Source organism: Equus przewalskii, chromosome 1 (assembly GCF_037783145.1).
Source record: "Equus przewalskii isolate Varuska chromosome 1, EquPr2, whole genome shotgun sequence".
Taxonomy (NCBI): domain Eukaryota; kingdom Metazoa; phylum Chordata; class Mammalia; order Perissodactyla; family Equidae; genus Equus; species Equus przewalskii.
Window position 1 is genome coordinate 25,478,519 of NC_091831.1, and position 18,793 is coordinate 25,497,311.

An 18,793-nucleotide genomic window follows, 5' to 3' on the forward strand; every position below is an offset into this window, starting at 1 on the left:
TCCATTTCCTATTTACTTCACGGGGTTGTTTCAAAGTTCAAATGAATAAAATTATGGAGAAAATTGTCTTAAACGTGTGAAATGATAAATAACATTGCCAATAAATGAAATATGCCTGCCTGCATATTTTGATACTAAAGAGTAGAAAGGAAAGTTAGTTGCTGCAGACAAAGTCAACTTGGTTAGAACATCATTGAATCCCCTCCAAAATTTGGATTGAGTAAACAAGCGCTTTTCATTGGTGGCGCCAGGTGGTACCTGGATGACAAGTTGTGAATGGAAACAGTGTTTGATCACCTTTTGATCCAGACTGTAGGCGAGCACCCAGTCCTCTTGCTTCGGATGAAAGAGCAGACTCTGGATATAGAAGGTGAGGCGGTATTTCTGATAAGTTGCCCCTTCATCTGAGCTGATCAATATGCTGCTCTCCATTTCAGGATCACTAAGAAGCATTATCTAAAGAAAGGAGAGAGGAGAAAATATAGATAGAGTCAGTAGGAGAGAATAAACACAAGAAATTAAAGCATAAATATAAAGTCATCTATACTTATATATCACAGCACAGAAAAGGGCACGTGGGCCTCTATATGAAATATTGGGATTTTTTTCCTGATTTAGTCCTTCATTGATGAATTGAGCTGAAATACTGTGTATGATTAGGTCAGCATACTAATGAGGCTTTATTTTTTGACGCCCATCTTTTAAGTACTGGGAGCATATTCTTATGGTCCCCTGTCCCTGGGACCATCACACCTCTCTCTCCCCTTCTCCTCCCTCAATTCTCCACGTCACTCTTCATCACACTATTGTTCTTATTTCTCTTTAGTCATGAAAAAGGATCCCCCTAAGATCCCACTGTTTGTTTTGTTCTGAATTGTTTTAGTGATTTAAGTGATTTACATAGTTTCAGGATCCCTTCATTCTAGATATTTTCCAGAGCACATATCCCCAAAGGCCCTTGGGGCAAATACTGCCACTCAAGAAAGTTTGTCATCCTCAAGCCAAAGGGACAGAATAACGTAGTGAAAAGGCTTAGCATCAGAGACAGCAGGTTCAAATTTCAACTCTTCTCTGTTCATATTGTGTCACCTTGGAAAGTTACTCAACCTCTAGCGGCCTCAGTTTCCACAACAATAATTGAGTATGATGATACCCAAACTGGCTCTGAACACTTGGCATCACATATACTCTTGACAAGTGATAGTTATGATTACTATTTTCCTTTTAGTACTTACATAGAAGTTCCCTCCAATCAGTGCAATTTGGCTTCTACTTATAGTACCTCAATGGCATTGTGTCACTACAAGTGTGATTGACTTTCCAGTATTTAAATCCAATAGACACTTAGACACTCAGACCATCCCCTTAGTTAAACTCCTACTGGTCTTTGACACCACTGACTATTCCATCCTTCTTGACGCATTCTCTTCCAGGGGATTCCATAACACCATACTTACCTGGCCATCCTTTTCATCTCTTGCGAATATTCAACTTTCTCTGATAGCCTTATACTATGACCATTCCTCAACCCTCAGTTTTGACCCTCTTCTCTTTTCACTTAACATGATGCTTCTTAGTAACTTCTTCCACTCTCATTTTTATTTTTTCAATTACTATCTTTCTGGGGACAACTCATAAATTAAATCTTAAACCTCCTCCTCTCAGTTTCAGACTTGAAAACAGCTTCCCGGTAGTCTTCTATTTGGATGTCCCATAAACATCTCCAACTCAACACAGCCCATAGTGTACATCATCCCAGGTTTCCTCCCTCAGTGTTTTCTGCCTGGATCACAGAGGATTTCCACCAACTAGTCATGTGAAGCCAAAATCCTGAGATTCATCCTTCACTCTGCTTTTCCACTCAGCTCTGAAAATTATTTAGTCTCTGAGTCCTGCATATTTTATGCAAAATTTAGTTCTAAAATCAGATGCCTTCCTTCCTGCCCATTGTGACCGACTTAGTCCAAAACATGATAATCTCTGTACTGGATAGCTGTAAGACCCCTCTAGCCAAGCTCTTTTGCCTTGTCCCCTCCAATCCACTTTACACACTGTGGCTGGAACTATTGTCCTACAATACAAATCTTATTCTGACATTTCCCTGCTTAAATCATTTAGTGGCTTATCATTGATCTTCCTCTACTCTAAAATCCTTAAAATAGCCTGGCAAAATGGGTCCCCTGCTTACACCTCTCGCTTCAACAGCAGCATAGCACTTTCAACCTTTATCACCCAGCTCAATCCAATTTCTCTGAGTTCCTAATGTTTGCTGAGTGACTAAACAAACAAATGAGTTTATTTCCTCTTACAGTTTTTCCTGTCTTTGTCTAGACTGCCGCCAGTCATCAGTGCTAATTCTACACATGGTCTCAACCATGAGGCCTAAAGGACAAAATAAAGCCAAAACACATTCCCATACCTTATAAAATAAAACTGCTAAATAGCAGGATTTTTTAAATGCTACCTGTAGCAAATATTAGTATTATAAGGTAAACTTTAAAACAAATTCAATCCCTTTGACTGCTAAGATTCATGGTCCTTTTCCTCTTTTATGTCTTTACAGCTTCCCAGACAAGCTTACTTTCTTTTTCTCAAATATTTGCTTTGGCCTCATTGAAATAAGTTATTACTAGCTATCAGCAAATTTTTAAGAAATGGATGCAGTATAACTTTTTTTTCATTCATGTGTGAATAATGTAGTAGAAAAGCTCTTAGAAGGGTTATTCAGAGACAGAATAACTTTCTCCTTCCTTGACACTGCAAAGGGGTAGGGACAACTGGTGGAAGCACCCCGATGCCCTTGAGAAAAGCTCCGAGGATGCACCTGTGCTCCTGGCAGGGATGGAGAGGACAAACATACTGATAGGAATGGGGCTTTCATAACCGCCCTCGCTTGCTTCCCATCATGTACCGATGGGCTCCGTAACAGGCACTGAAATCATTTTTCCCCTGGTGCAGAGAAATTAAACTGCCTATTTTATGCAGGTATAAAGAAGCTTCATGCCTATGATTTTAATTAGAAGATAAGACCAACATCATAAATGGACTCTATTTTATATACCATGAGTTACAATGTACTGAATAAGGGTTACCTTCCAATATCTTCTGCAACGTAGTGTCTGCCTCCAGCCCTGCTTCTTTCTGCACACACACACCCACACCTGCAGACACAGATACAGTAATCTGCACACAAAAGCCACCTATATGTGTGCACATATATACTCACATATGCGCTGGTGTGGCAGAGGTGCGCACGCACACATGCAGAAGTGAATTTATATGTCAGGTGTATTGACACTGTGTGGTGGTTTTAAGGAGCGTCTTTTGGCAGGAGAACATTTTTATTGCAACCTTTCTCTGACATTCTCATCAGAACTCCCTTCCTATACTTTGATATCACTGGCAGTGTCCATATTCAGTCCCAGTTTCTAAGAAGAATAAGAGGAAGGGAAGAAAAGGAAAGCAAGCTACATGCTCTGGATTTCGAATCTGGGCTGGGCACTTTCCTGGATATTTATCGGAACCACACATAAATTATGCGAAGTATCATTACTTGTATTTTACAGATAAGAAAACTGAGGCTTAGAGGAGGAAAGCAACTTGCTTATTACCTCCCCTGGTCGATTCAAACACCACCACCTCCCTCCACGCACTCACACCTTGCTGGACCTTGAAACCTTAGCACCTTATTATGTCTACCAAGGGACAAGCAGAAGTCAGAGAAGCAGGTCTTCATCCTTTTTTAAGCCATCTCTAAGAAATCCACCAAAAAAAGCGACTTCAAGAATGCCCCTTTCCTCCTCTGACTCATGTCCACTTGTCACCAAGAGCACAGGAAGAATTAAATGATTAGGAATCCAAACATGATATAAGCCAAAAACACAGGAGGAGACCATAAACACAGTCATGCACAGTATAACGACATTTCGGTCAACGATGGACCACATTCATGACGGTGGTCCCATAAGATTAGTACCTTATAGCCTAGGTGTGTAGCAGGCTATACCATCTAGGTTTGTGTAAGTACACTCTGTGATGTTCACACAACAATGAAATCACCTAAGGACACATTTCTCAGGACGTACCCCTGTCGTTAAATGACAGGTGACTATAAAGACAACAAATGCCTCATCAAAAGTTAAGGCTCAAGGAAAAATATGTATATTGTATATAAATATACTACAAATATAAAGAAAATGATCCCATGTCCACTCAAATTTTTATTGTTAATCAGGGATTTCAAACTCACATGCCAAAGGGAAAAGGGACCTTTTCGTAGGTAAAGTAACGAGTGAAGCAGATAAAGCCAGACAAGAAATGGTGAGTACTGTGACCAAATGGAACGTGCACACCTTTCCTTAAATCGGATATTTTTAAAAAATTATACACAAATTAAATATTTCTGTGGAGTAAATTTATGAAATAGGCACATGACTCTCTACAGAAAGAAACTTACAACTCCTGCCTCTCACTTTTTTTTTTACTTTTTTTTATTTTGAGGAAGATTAGCCCTGAGCTAACATTGGCTGCCAATCCTCCTCTTTTTTTCTGAGGAAGACTGGCTCTGAGCTAACATCCGTGCCCATCTTCCTCTACTTTATATGTGGGATGCCTACCACAGCATGGCTTGCCAAGCAGTGCCATGTCTGTACCCAGGATCTGAACCAGCGAACCCCAGGCCACCGAAGCGGAACATGCAAACTTAACCACAGCACCACCAGGCCGGCCCCATGCCTCTCACTTTTTAATTACAGGTATATAGGTATAAAACCTGTGGCAATGCCTGTTTAGTGTCTGTGAGTTCTGCACTCACAAGATTTTGACCACATGAACAGGGAAGAGTTCCCATTGGAGATTTTTGTTTTGTTTTATTTTGCTTTTGCTTCATTTTGCTTTGATTCTTTACCCAGCTTGTCCTGGCATAGGATCTGCAGCAGCTATATGCACCTACTGGAAAGGGAGAGGGGTATTTCAAATATGGTGCAGCAGAGGTGTTAACGATATAAGTTCTGGGGGCAGGTGGCTTGAGTTCAAATCTTCAGTCCACTATTTTCTGTGTAAATGTAAAGATATTACTCAGTTTTTCCAAGTCTGTTATCTCTTCTATATATAAAAAAGGAGATAATAATTGTATCTAACTGACAATTCTGTTGAGAGGATCACATGAGATTATGATTAAAAGAGCTGAGCACAGCCCATAACTGCTGAACAACATTCACTGTTATCTTTAAATCACCAAGGCTAAGAGCACAACTGGAGTCGGAAGCAATGTCAGGCAGGTTGGAGACAAACAGAAGAGATTCAGGGATTCCGTGACTCCTTCTTGGCTCCCATCATTCCTGAGGTTTGTGGATAAAAATGAAAGGGGTGGGTGATGGGGGGAAAGGAGAGTCACCGTTCAACGAGTATGGTTTCAGTCATGGAAGATGACAAAGTTCTAGACATCTGCTGTACAACACTGTGCTGATAGTAAATAATACTGTACTATACAACTGGAAGTTTAAGAGGCTAGATCTCAAGTTCTGCGGGGCTTTTTTAACCACAATTTAAAAGAAAAACTTGACAGCGTGGAGGAGGATAAAAACCTACATTTTATCTTTATTTTACATGCATTTTACATTTATGGTAATATTTTAAGAAAAATACACTCTATTAACAAATATCAATATCATCAAAATGAATACTAATCAGTAGGTAATTGTCAGTTTGCTAAAGAAAATTGCTGCTTTGAATGACCACTCTCATCCTTCAATGGGAGGCTCCAGCCCATGAAGGAACTACATACGTCACTGCCTTAGGGGTGAGACCCTCATGCAACCCATCTCTATGGATTTGGCCATTCATTGTACATGGATTGTCTGTATCTCAGAGTAGAGATGGACAAGTTTTAGAGTTTGCCAACATATGGATGGTGCAATATCTTTTTTTAATTTACTTTTTTACTTGTAATGTTTTCTGCAAGAAATTCCAGGGAAAGTTGAATAATGGTGGCCCTAATTTTAATGGTGTGTTGCAAATTGCAAAAGACACACATGAAAGTCAGGAATTAGGCAGAGGCTGTGCTTAGTTAACTTGCAGTTTCAAAATCCTGTAAGATTATTTGTGTCTAATCCAGTCAAAGTTAGTATTGGAGAGGTCAAAATCTTCCCCAGAAATCCTTCCAGAACAGACCCTTTCCTACTGCTGGGAGAGTCCTACAATACCACCAATGAATACACTGCTTTATTCAACTGCCATCCTCTCTGTCTCTCGCATGTGCAATCTATAAAATAGGGTAAAAGCTAAAGGTTTCTCAGTCTCTCACTCTGCCAGAGAGCTCAGAAATGCAAAGGAAACAAATTCTAATTCAATGCTTTGAAAGAGTCTCAGAATAGGAGCAAGCAGACTTCCTCTGAATAGAAAAGGAGAAACGCTGTAATTTACTACATAATTGAGTCCTAATGGGAGACCCTTAGCACAGTTAGTGTTCAATAAGAGATAACAATAATATCAATACAAAGCTCACAAAAAACATAAGAGAGAGATTCTTTAGGCTGACCACTAAACCTTTTGACATAATTGATATGTTGTTGAATATTGACTTATACACAAATAGAGCCTCTGATAGATAAGGTATTTAATCACAATATAACAATATACCAGCATTTACCCCCTATCTATCTATCTATCTCCTCTATAGCAGTACTTCTCAACTGGGGAAGCATGGGGTGCCCCCAGAGGACAGTTAGCAATGTATGGAGACATTTCAATTTTCACAACTGGGGGCAGGGGAGGGAGCTACTGGCATCTAGCAGGCAGACACCAGGGATGCCGCTAAACACTTTACATGCACAGGATAATTCCCACAACAAAGAATTTTCTAACATAAGATACCAAGGTTTCTGGGGCCAGCCCAGTGGCACAGTGGTTAAGTGTGCACATTCTGCTTCAGCGGCCCGGGGTGTGCCTGTTCGGATCCCAGGTGTGGGCATGGCACTACATGGCAAGCCATGATGTGGTAGGCGTCCCACATATAAAGTAGAGGAAGATGGGCACAGATGTTAGCTCAAGGCCAGTCTTCCTCAGAAAAAAGAGGAGGATTGGCAGATGTTAGCTCAGGGCTAATCTTCCTTGGGGGGTAAAAAAGATACCAAGGTTTCTGCTTTGAGAAACCTTGTCATAATATATATACATATACATATGTATGTCACATTATGGGAAAATATGTAAACTACCTACACATTTTACAGATAGAAAAAAAGTTAAAAATGGAATTATATATGATCCAGCAGTTTCACTTCCAGATATATACCCAAAATAACTAAAAACAGTGTCTCGAAGAGATATTTTCACACCCACGTTCATAATAGCATTATTCACAATAGCCAAATGACGGGAGAAACCCAAGTGTTCATTAATGGAAGAATGGATGAACAAACTGTGGTATAAGCACACAATGGAATATTATTCAGTCTTAAAAAAGAAGGCAATTCTGACACATGCTACAACATGGATGAAACATAAGGACATTATAAGTGATATAAGCCAGTTAAAACAAGACAAATACTACATGATTTCCACTTATATGTGGTACCTGGAGTAGTCAAATTCATATAGACAGACAGTAGAATGATGGTTGCCAGGCGCCGGGGAAAACAGAGAATGGTGAGTTATTGCTTAATGGGTATAGACTTTTAGTTCTGCAAGATGAATACAGTTCTGGAAACTAGTTGCACTACACTGTGAATGCACTTAACACTACTGAACGGTACACTCAAAAATGGTTAAGAGGGTAAATTTTATGTTATATGTATTTTATCACAATTTTTTTAAAAACACTAAATAACAATATATAATTAGACAGGAGACCAGATGAAACAATGTACTGAGGCAATATTAAAACTAATCAAACAAACACATCAACACTATGCATTCAACCATCATTTACTCAGTCTTTATGCCCTATGATAGGCTCTATATTTAGGCTCTATGATAAGGACTGGAAAAAGAGCAATAATCATAGCAATTGAAAATCCCTGCCCTCAGAGAGCTTACATCCCAGTGAGAGAAGAGACGATAAACAAACAAGTAGGTAAACCATGGAGCTCATCAGATGGCGATAAGGCCTTTAGAGTAAAGTAAAGCAAGAAAGAAGACAGGAAGGGCTGAAGGAGAGGGTCTGTAGTTTCAATCGCAGAGTCGGAAAGGCCTCCTTGAGAAGGCGATGTTTGAAAAAGGGTTTGGAGTCAGTGAGCTAGAACAGAGCGGAGGAGGTAGAGTGTTGGAACTGGGGTCAGTAGGTGACATAAGCACCCTGACTTTATCCCAAGTGATGTGGGGAGCACTGGTGGGCTCTTAGCACGGCACTGATAGGCTAACAGCTTGTATTTTGACCCTTTCACTCCGGCTGCCACTCTGGGTGGACAGAGCATGGTAGGAGGTGGGAAGAGCAGGGAAAGAATCAGACAGACCAGCTGGAGGCCACAGTGATGATACAGATGGGAGAGGCTGATAGCCCGAGCCAAGAAGGAGCGCCCAGGCACAGAGACCTGGTCCATTTCTGGGTGTATTTCAAAGAAAGAGTCAAAGGGGCCATTTACAGATCAGATGTTGGGTGTAAGAAAAAGCGAGGGGACCCATTACAAAGTCTGATACCAGTACGCTCATCTCAGCGTTGCTTATCATCAGCAAAAATTGGAAATAACTCAAACTGTCTGATAGGTTTTGGGCCTTAACAACTAGGAAAATGGAAACAACTAGGAAAGTCTGTGGGAGGAGCAGGTTGTGGGCTTTGTAAAGAAGGAATTTGGTTTTGAAAAGGATAGGTTTAAGATGCTTAATAAAATAACAAAAATAATAAAATAATAAAAAAATCCAAATGGGGATTTTGAGTAGACAATGGATGTACAAGGCTTATTTTCAGGAGAGTGGATTGGCCTTCAGATAAGAATTTATGAGATATCAGAGTTTGAATAGCATTTAAAAGATGAGAACTGGAGATCACCAAGACAACAAATAGAGATAGAAAAGAGTCCAGAGAATTGAGCTCTGATGCACTATTTAAGGGTCAAAGAGATAAGGAGGGATCAGAAAAGGTACATGAGAGGGAGGAGCCTGTTCAACTGTGTCAAATTCAGCTGACAGTTAAGTAAGATGAGTACCGAGAACTGACCGCTGGATTTAGTAGACAGTAGGCAGACAGTGTTGATGCAGGTATAAATTGGCATGGCTGTTCTGGAAAGCAGTGTGGCAATAAGGAACAAGACTCATAAATATTCATATGTTTAACCTTACAATTTCTTTTCTAGGAATCTGTCCAAGGAAGCCATCAGGGACCCAATAAAAGGTTTCTGCACCTGTATGTTCATCTCAGTGTTATTTATAACAATAAAAAACTGGAAACAACCCAAATATCTGATAGAATGATTAAATAAAGTAGGGAAAGTCCATCAATGGAATATTATGCAGCTATTAAGTATGAATTCAAATAGTTTTATGACATGAAAAATAATCATATGTTTAAACAGTGCATAAAAAGCAAGCTGAAAACACCTGAGGAATAATTTCAGTTTTGTTAAAAATTGTTTCTATTTCATGCTTATATTTATGCATAGAGAAACAACCTGAAGGAAAAATTCACTACACATTAACAATAGTTATAACTGTGTGGCAAGATCATAAGTAATTTTCATCTTTTCCTTATACGTTTCTATTTTGTCCCAAGTATTCTGCAACGAGCAGATATTTGATTTATAATATAAATATTATATTTATAATTATTAGGTATCATACTGATATAATAAATAGATACTATATTTATAATAATAAAATGTTTTCTCTCACTGTCTACACACTCACACATACTCACACACACTTGCCCAACATTAGCCCTTTCAAGAATCTTAACAAGATCATGCTACCCGTGGCCTGCCCTTGGAAAAACCGAGAAGTTGGCAAAATATCTGTCCACATTGTGAGCTCTGCTCTGAGCGCAGGACAGGTGTGGGTGAAGGTAGGGCAGCTTTGAGACCTCAATGGAGACAACAACAAGAGCACCTCCCAGCTCAGGGAGCGGTATTCCTGACCTCCCTTCCGGAGTAGGAATGTCTGGTGCCCCAACTCCATGCTCTAAGCTATCCTGCCCACCTCACACTGCAGGATGGATCTCCTCAGTCCACCTCTGATTATGGCATGTCCTCTCCACAAGAAACTCCAGCACCCTCTATATGTCACATAAACCAAGCCTGCCGACTCAACACTTCACGATTGGGTTCCTACGTTGTTCTCAGGCTTGCGTCTACAACACAACCACATGTTCCAGCCAAGCATTCCCTAAAAGTTGTTTTCAAATCACTATGCCTACTCTAACGTTCCCATTTTTGCTGATGCTACTGCCCTCCCTAGAAAGCAAAGCATCCTCCCTGCCCATGCCTTCCTTCAAGGCCCAGGAAGCCTCCCGAACGCTCCAGCAGAATGATCTCTGCCTTCCGTGAACTCCATCGGCAAATTTATCACAAATTTGACATGATTTGATAGGATATGATTCTGAACTATGATGTTATGTTTAAATATTAAATGTTATGTTTAAAATATTGAAAGTTCATAAATATACTTGTATACTTTTAAATATTAGTTACATTAGATTTCACTTGCATTCATCTACTTTGGCACCTAGATGTTAAGGTCCTTAAAGGCAGAGAGCCTCAGTGATGTCAAATCCTCTGGTCTCCACTGCTGGCCTGAATGAAGCACAGGTTCAATAAACCCCTGATGCACGGCTGAGGGCAGGTCACTCGAGGGTTTCTAAGTTTGCCTGACCAAATGTTCAGTGCATTATATGGGTGGCTTACCAGTGCACTGGCCAGAGGAGCTAGATGCATGTCAATAAGAGCAGGCAGCAGAACCTTCACCTGAGGCACTGCATTGCCAGCCCTACCCCCAGTAACCGTCACTCAGGGCAGTAGTCCCTCTGCCACCTCCAGTTCTCTTCCGTGAAAGTCTAATATAGACAAATTTAACCAACTGATAGCCATATTATTTTTCAGCAAGATGTTTATTTCTGATATTTACAAAAAATAAGTCTAACCCTGAGAGAGAAGGAAAAAGCAGTTTCATAATTACAAAAAACAAAAACCTGAAATCTACAAGATTGGGTTGAAAGTTATTTCTGTTATTTTTGTTGAATTATTATCATCATCAATATTTTATTTTTTGTTTGCTGAGGAAGATCTGCCCTGAGCTAACATCTGTGCCAATCTTCCCCTATTTTGTATGTGGGTCACCGCCACAGCATGGCCACCGATGAGTGGTGCAGGTCCGTGCCCCGGAACCAAACCTGGGCCACTGAAGCAGAGTGCACCGAACTTAACCACTAGGCCATGACACTGGCCTCGAATTACTTTTTAATGTCTTGTTGTGGTTTGATTTGGGGACCTTGGTTAGTTTGTTTTGTCTTCTTCCACATTGGGAGCACTAAAGAAAGAGGCAAACCCAAATGTACTCATGAGAGCAGCTGGAAGGTGCTGGGACATGGGTTAGACAGGGTGAAGGCATGGGATTTGGCACAACATTGTCAAAGGCATAGATAATAACCAGGTGTATTGGGAAAGGTTTTGAGAAATATCAAATCAGTTCAATCAAGATCATCCAAGGTGTTTGCTGTGTCAAGCATCCAAGATGCTACTGTGCACTTCTGGGACCACAGCAGAATCCCAGAGTTCAGAGTCACTGCTTCAAATACTAAAATCAGAAAAGCAATGACTATACGAAGAAATAAAGCAAAAATGCTCACCAGCAAGCACACTATCTACCACAAAACAAACCTAATTTATAAGCAACTTGCTGAAGCTGTGTAGGACGAAGATCCTGAAAAGATGCTAGTGCACAAGGGATCATAAATGGAAATTAATTGCACAGTACCCATTATGACTAATTTAAGAATTGCAGATTGTCGCTGATAATAGTATTTATTTAGAGTGCTATCTTTAGTATTTAATTTAGTGAACATTAAAAAAAAGGGACAGGACTGTCCTAAGTTCACCTGCTAATCCTATTCTTCCCAATGGATCTTAAATTCTTCAAATGAGAAGCCTTCAACCCAGGCAATTTTCAGAGACCTAAACCTAGATATTTAGGAAGGATTATTTTAGGTAGGAGAGGCAAGACAAGCTTCAAGTTATCACGAGGAAAACAATCATGGGAGTAAATATGCTTGGAAATACACTACATCCTAGCCTAGTTGGAAGAGACTATGCAGCTGAGAGCTTCATTAGCATTGGTAACAAGGTCACTACATTCTGGGAGTACAACCTTGCTCAATTAGAATGATGATCATGTGAACATGAGTTAGAACTCAACTCCTCACCCCCAGTCACTGCCCACACTTCTGAGGGGCAGAGATGGGCTTGAATACAGCTAAATGCTAGATGTGATGCACACAGAGCAAGCTTTCTAAGGCAATAGCCTTTTGGGCCAATGGACCACACAAGAGCCAGGCTGTGGCTAACTAACCAATGGTACCTTACAGCCCTTCACCAATGCAGGAAGCATCCCGAGGAAAGGAAAAGGAGGCACTGATCCCATTCTCCCAGAAGGGAGACAGTAAGCTCCTAGAAAGATTGAAAATGAAAAGCAACCAGACCATGCAAGGGGTTGGGCAGACCCTTGAGGCACTTGGTCTGTGCTTTCTACTCCCAGCTTAAGACACCTGCTCTGCATATCTTCACCTTCAGGTGAAGTTAAGCAATATCAAAGCCTTCGAGTTGCATTGCATTTTATAGTTTGCCGAGTCCTTCCACAGCTATTCTCTCCTCACTCCTCTCTCTGCTCCCTGAGGAAGGCAGGAAAGGTATTATTATCCACTGTTATTAGTTTCCTGTGGCTGGAAACAAATTATCACAAGCTAAATGGTTTAACAACGTAATTTTATTATCTTACCATCCTGGATGTCAGATGCCCAAAATGAGTCTCACTGGGCTGAGATCAAGGTGTCAGCTGGCTTGCATTCCTTTCTGAAGGCTCTAGCTGCAGATCTGTTTACTTGTCTTTTCCAGCTTCCGCAGGCTGCCCCCCTTCCTTGGCTTGTGGCCCATTTCCTTCTTCAAAGCCAGCAATGGCCAATCCAGTCTCTCTCAGATCACTCTGACTCTTCTTCCCTCCTCTCCATTTTTAAGGACCCTGTGATTACAATGGCCCACCTGGAGAACCCAGAGTACTCTCCCTATTTTAATGTCAGCTGATGAACAAGCTTAATTCTATCGAGAATTGTAATTCCCCCTTGCCACATAACCTAACATTTGCACAGATCCTGGGGATTAGGATATCTTTGGGAGGCCGTCATTCTGCCTCCCACACCCCACCCTGTAGGCAAGGAAATGCCAGAGCCAGGGCTGAGCGACTTGCTGGAGGTTACAGCTGGTTACCAAATGTTAGAACTGGGGCTCAAACTCAGAACTTCCCCTCCTGCGTTGAGTGCTTTATCCTTCTTCTTGTGCTTTGTGTTGATGACAAGGTGAAGGAAAGAGAGGGCACAGCAAGGGAATGACAAAGAGCGAGCACAAACCAAGGCAGAAAGGAATCAAACAGAAAGCAGGAGGGAGACCAGGAGGCTTTGACCCCTTAAGTCTTTGCCAGAGGTGTTCTCTTGTCCTGCCCTACGCGCCGTCCTTCCCTTTCTGTTTTCATCCCTTCAGCTGCAAATTTGACCCCATTCTCCCCAAACGAAAAAGCCTGTGGCAGTGTGTGTGTGTATGTTTTCCTGCCAGGTTTTTTTAGAGTGTTTGGTTGTTTGGTGTTGCTTCATCTCTTTCCCAACGTGAAGCAGAAGGGGAGGGGACAAAGAGGTAGCAATTTTGCCAGGCAGGTACTCTGTGTAATGATCTGTCATCCCGAGCCAGGTGGTCCCCAGACAGGCAGGGAAGAGAAAGCCACAATAGCAGTAATAAACAGAGAAGAGGATCTTCCAGGTAACAACATAATGAGGAGCCCCAGCTGCCTCAGTCGGGGGAGGGTGGGAAGAGGCAGGAGAGGAAAGACTGCAGGGGTGAGAGATGGAAATGCCCAAAGGTTGCAGTTTTACATTTTGCCCCAGTGACTGCTCTGAGTGTGTGTGTATGTGTGTGAGTGTGTGTGTTTTCCTTCCTCATTGCTCAAAGGATGAAAACACCACCACACATACCCTCACACACATTTTGTTGTTAAGGATAGAGCAGCACATTTGTCAAAAGGTACAACTGCCACATCTGATTCCAAAGTTCGGCAAAGGATCCACCCCTATGGTGATTTAGATTAATCGCTTCTCATTAAGATCCAATAAACAAACAGTATTTCGTGAGCTCCTCTCAGCCATGGCCCTCTGTTGTCGCCTATAATTGCTGAGAGGGAAAGCGGAGGCACGCCAGAGTGTTGTCAAATATAATTTATAGGTTTTTAAGATCTAATCATTTTCTATAATATTAGATTAAACAACAATCTACATTAAAGAGGAAATTACATTTCATCTTGCTTTCTTCACTTTCACCCCCTTTTCTAGCTGGGGTTTCCAAAAAGCTCTAATCCCACAGCAAAGGGCCAGAAAACATCCTTGACAATGTACTTGGGAAGGATCACCCACTGGACTTCCCTGCACCCAGCAGTCTGTCCAGAGAAGTGGGACAAGAGATGAATGGGATATTCTCTTAGTTGAGCCAACTCCGTGCAGGAACCCCACCAAGTCCCACTCCCCTTACTTCAACCAGAGGTGTGTCATCTTACCCCCTGACCACACTCGCCACAGCTCCAGAGCACTGATTTTGGTGTTTGTGGTGGTAAAGACAGCCCTAGAGTAAATCAAACTCTTACAGAATCTCATCACCTTTAGAGCTGGAATCAAACAGACCTTGCTTTTCATTTGGTCATGCAGTCATGCAGTCAACGCTTCACTTACATTCACTTATTGAGGCCCTAAGTACATGCCAGGTTCTAGGATGGGCACAGGAGAAAAAAGGATGAGCAAGATAAGATTCAAATACCACCTCCATTTATTAGCTCCTTGACTTCAAATCTTCAGTTTTTCTCAACTGTAAAATCAAAAAAGCAATATTGCCCCCTCCCCCCACCATGGTGGGTTTAGAGGAGAAGATAAGAAAGAGAAATAATGTTTGGAAACCTCCTGACACATACTAGCATTCACCAAATGTCAGAGCCTTTCTTTCTCTTCTGCTCACCATGGCATTTGAGACAGTTATCCTCAATTAAGATGGGGGCAAAAGTAGAAATCAACTCGTGGAAGGAGAGGGCTCACTCAGGTTGCACAGCGAAGATGTATGAAGTAAAAACAAAAATGCAAAGGTTGACAACTACTGTTGTAGAAGGATGTGTCCGATCCCCAAAGCACAAGGAAGGAGCAATGGGACAGTCATCCATTACTGTGCTGTGCTTGGGACATATGATGTCAGAGTACAGAGAACCAGTTCTTTAGCCTGGAGGTCATGGCCCTTCACTCACTGGTTCCAACAGAACATTCCAACCTCATGTCCCCAGAGTACCTATACTATTGAAAAGAATTACGCAATTCACTATTCCCCAAACATCCTACTTCCCCACCTCCAAGCCACTGCTGAGGCCATTCGTCTTCCTGGAATGCTCTTCATAACTCTCTACATATCTAAACCATATCTGTCCTTTAAGGCTATACCCAAAGTCCTCTAAGAAAGCTCCGTGGGTTCCTCCCTCTTCACTCTGTAGTGCTTTGTAGAGCTTACAACTACCTGCTTAAATTATAGTAAAACTGCAAGCTCTTTCACGGCAGGAAGATTTTCCCTCATCTTTTTATCTCCCACTCAGTCCAATTTGGCGTCTTTCAGAGGGAGCTCAAAAATCTCCTGCTCTGCTCCATGCTGCCTGCATTCATGAACCCAGCCTGAAGGAGCAGCCCCTGTCATCGCTGCAGGTCTCCTGGATGAGGGAAGGAAGTCATGACAGACCTCCCCTGGGACAATTACACAGCTCACCTCCGTGGGAGAACTCCAGTGCAAGGACGCAGGCAAGTAATATTTTGTACAAATAATATACCCAAATTCCACTCCTGGGTATATACCCAAACAAATCAAAAACAGATAAACAAATACATGTACATTCATGTTCAAGAAAGCACTATTCACTAAATATGTGGAAAGAGTCCAACCATTCATCAAGAGATGAATGGAAAAACAAATTTTGGTACATACTCATGGAACATGACTCAGACATAAAAAGGAATAAAGTACCGACACACGCGACAACACGGATGAACTTCAAAAACATTTTGCTACATGAAAGAAGTCAGTCAGTAAAGTTCACATATAAGGCGACTTCATTTAGATGAAACATCCAGAATAGGGAAATCCATAGAGACAGAATGCAAACTGGTGGCTGCCAGGGACTGGGGTAGGGAGGAATGGGAAGTGACTGCTTAATGGGTACAGGGTTTCTTTTTGGGGTGATGAAATGTTTTGGAACTAGCAGAGGCGGTGGTTGTACAATATTGTAAATGTATTAAATGTCACTGAATTGTTCACTTTAAAATGATTAATTTTATATTATGTGAATTTCACCTCACTAAAAATAAAATTAAATTAAAAAGTTGTGGCCAGCGCCAGTTGGCTCCAGCCTCTCCCTTGCTTGCCAAGAACGACTAGGGTGACAACGTTAAGCTAAAGATACTAGTAAGCACAAAACTAAATCTCAGCTAGCTTGTAAAGTGTCTAGTTGTTTCATGAGCCCCTCTGCTTAACGGAAAATAATAATACTACAGTTGGTCTAAACAGGTCCTACAGATCACCACCACCAGGATAGCTGGACAGCTACACTAACCTCACAGCCAAATACTGGCTAATGAGTCTTGTCACAGGTCTGCTTTCTTCCCAAGAAGACCAACTAGTTCAGGTTACAGCCCATAAAGAATCCACATGTCACGTTGCTGTAAGGGAAAGTTCCAGGTGGACGACCTTTCCCAGGAACAAATCCTATTCTAATTGCCTCAAGCCTCCTCCTCCTATTTCTTAAAAATTAACATTACCAACAGGTTTAATTAATAAGCAGAGGCCCCCCTCATGCTTAAATGCCGTGCTCAAATGCTCTCATTTTAAAGGATGGTGTCCAGGTGCTTGCTTTATACAGCTTTATGAAGCATGCATTATAAAAGTACCTCACCCATATGGCTTTTTAATACCATGGCAGTCCATTCAATTCAATCCCATAAAATTTCAGCAATCTTTAAGTGTTAAAGGTGACTTTCACTATGATATTTATTATTGGATAATGAAAAATGGGACAGATAGCCTTCAAAACTCCAGTCAATGGAGTGAACCACATCTCTTCTAAGCCTTTAATAATAGGACCTCCACATTTCCTGGAAATGGCATAAATCCCCAGAGGGCCTTTCGAGATTCTTGTTCGGCAGCATGAGTTTCCTTAATGGTTTTTTTTGTTTCTTAGAGATAAAACCCCATAACAGAGGAAAATCAGTTAGTTAAATACTTGCATATTACTTCTCCATCAAACTGAAGATTTTTAGGACAACCTTGCCTTCCCCTATGACCAAGAGATCCCCAAGATTCTCGGTTTCCCCTTGCTGCAGATATTCCTATAGAAGCCAACATAGAGAGCTATCAGAACACAGCGGGAAGTTATACTATGTCACTATCCCCAACTCCAGATCCTCTTGGATCCAATGTCCTACTGCTATTATACCAGCTAGTATGCTCAGTGCCATTTATTGCTCTGTATGTTTGTGTCCTCAGCAGACTGTGACGTCTGTGAGAACAGTGACTGGGTCTGATTTATCTTTCTTATCCCTGGCATTCAGTGCAATATCTGGTAGACTGCAGCTGTTAATAGATATGTCTGAGTGAAATAATAACTAACTCAGAAAACTCTTGTAGAGCAAGATCATCCCTCCCAACTATTTCAACATACAGCTGAGGGCACATGAGAGATTCAGTTGTCTTCTTAAAATCCCACAGTTATCAATGATATCGTTATTAGTCCAATAGTGGCACCTTGAGAAAGACCATCAGAATCATCTCAAGTGCTTGTTAAACACCGTATCTTCCTGGGTCCTACCTCACACATCCTGAATTGGAATTTCTGACTTAGGGAGCAGAGCCCTGAATCTACCCTTTTAACAAGCACAGCGATTATTCTAACATACACACAAGTGTGAGCACCGCCCCTTTAAAGTGCAGCAGGAAAACAATTTTTTTCCAGTTCCTTGCAGAATGAGAAGTAAACTGCTAGTGCCTGATAACCCTCCATCAAGGATGTGGCTGTGGAGAGTTTGGAGGACCATACTAAGTAAAATGGAGTGTGAAATGTAGACGCAGCCTTTGTCACAATGGGTCAGTTTCCTTGGGCTCCATGTGAAATTAAGGGCTGTAGGGAGAATGACGTGGCACTACAAGGATGTGACAGAACTAATTACAACAAGGGACTCAGGACACCATTTGTTAATATCTTTCTCTGAATAACCTTAAATCCTCACCACTCTGGCAGAGATAGAGTCCCCAAATATCCCTTTTGTAACTTCACTAACTACACACTAAGCCCCCAGAAAGTGTGTGTCTTCCCCTCTAAAGAGCATACATTTTAGGCTTTCAAAACACCCCCTATTCACTCATAACATGGTTGAAAAGTAATTGGCATCAACTGTGGAGCAATGAGGTGCTTCTTTCAGAGTCTACATTTAGTTTCTAGAACAGAAATGAGCAGGAATTAGCCATTCTACTTCCTCATTAATAGGCAAAAGCTGCCATCCCTGCCAGTTTACATGTTAACACAACTCCAGCTGCTCCCTGGC

General features: G+C 41.4%; 1 protein-coding gene across 1 annotated transcript in view; it reads right to left on the minus strand.

Annotated features, from left to right (window-relative positions):
• SORCS3 (sortilin related VPS10 domain containing receptor 3) overlaps positions 1 to 18,793 on the minus strand; it is a 566,960-nt gene that overhangs the window by 254,148 nt on the left and 294,019 nt on the right. Inside the window, exon 4 of the mRNA XM_070605236.1 lies at positions 298 to 456. Coding sequence (XP_070461337.1) covers positions 298 to 456 — 159 coding nt within the window. The remainder of the gene's footprint in view (positions 1 to 297; positions 457 to 18,793) is intronic.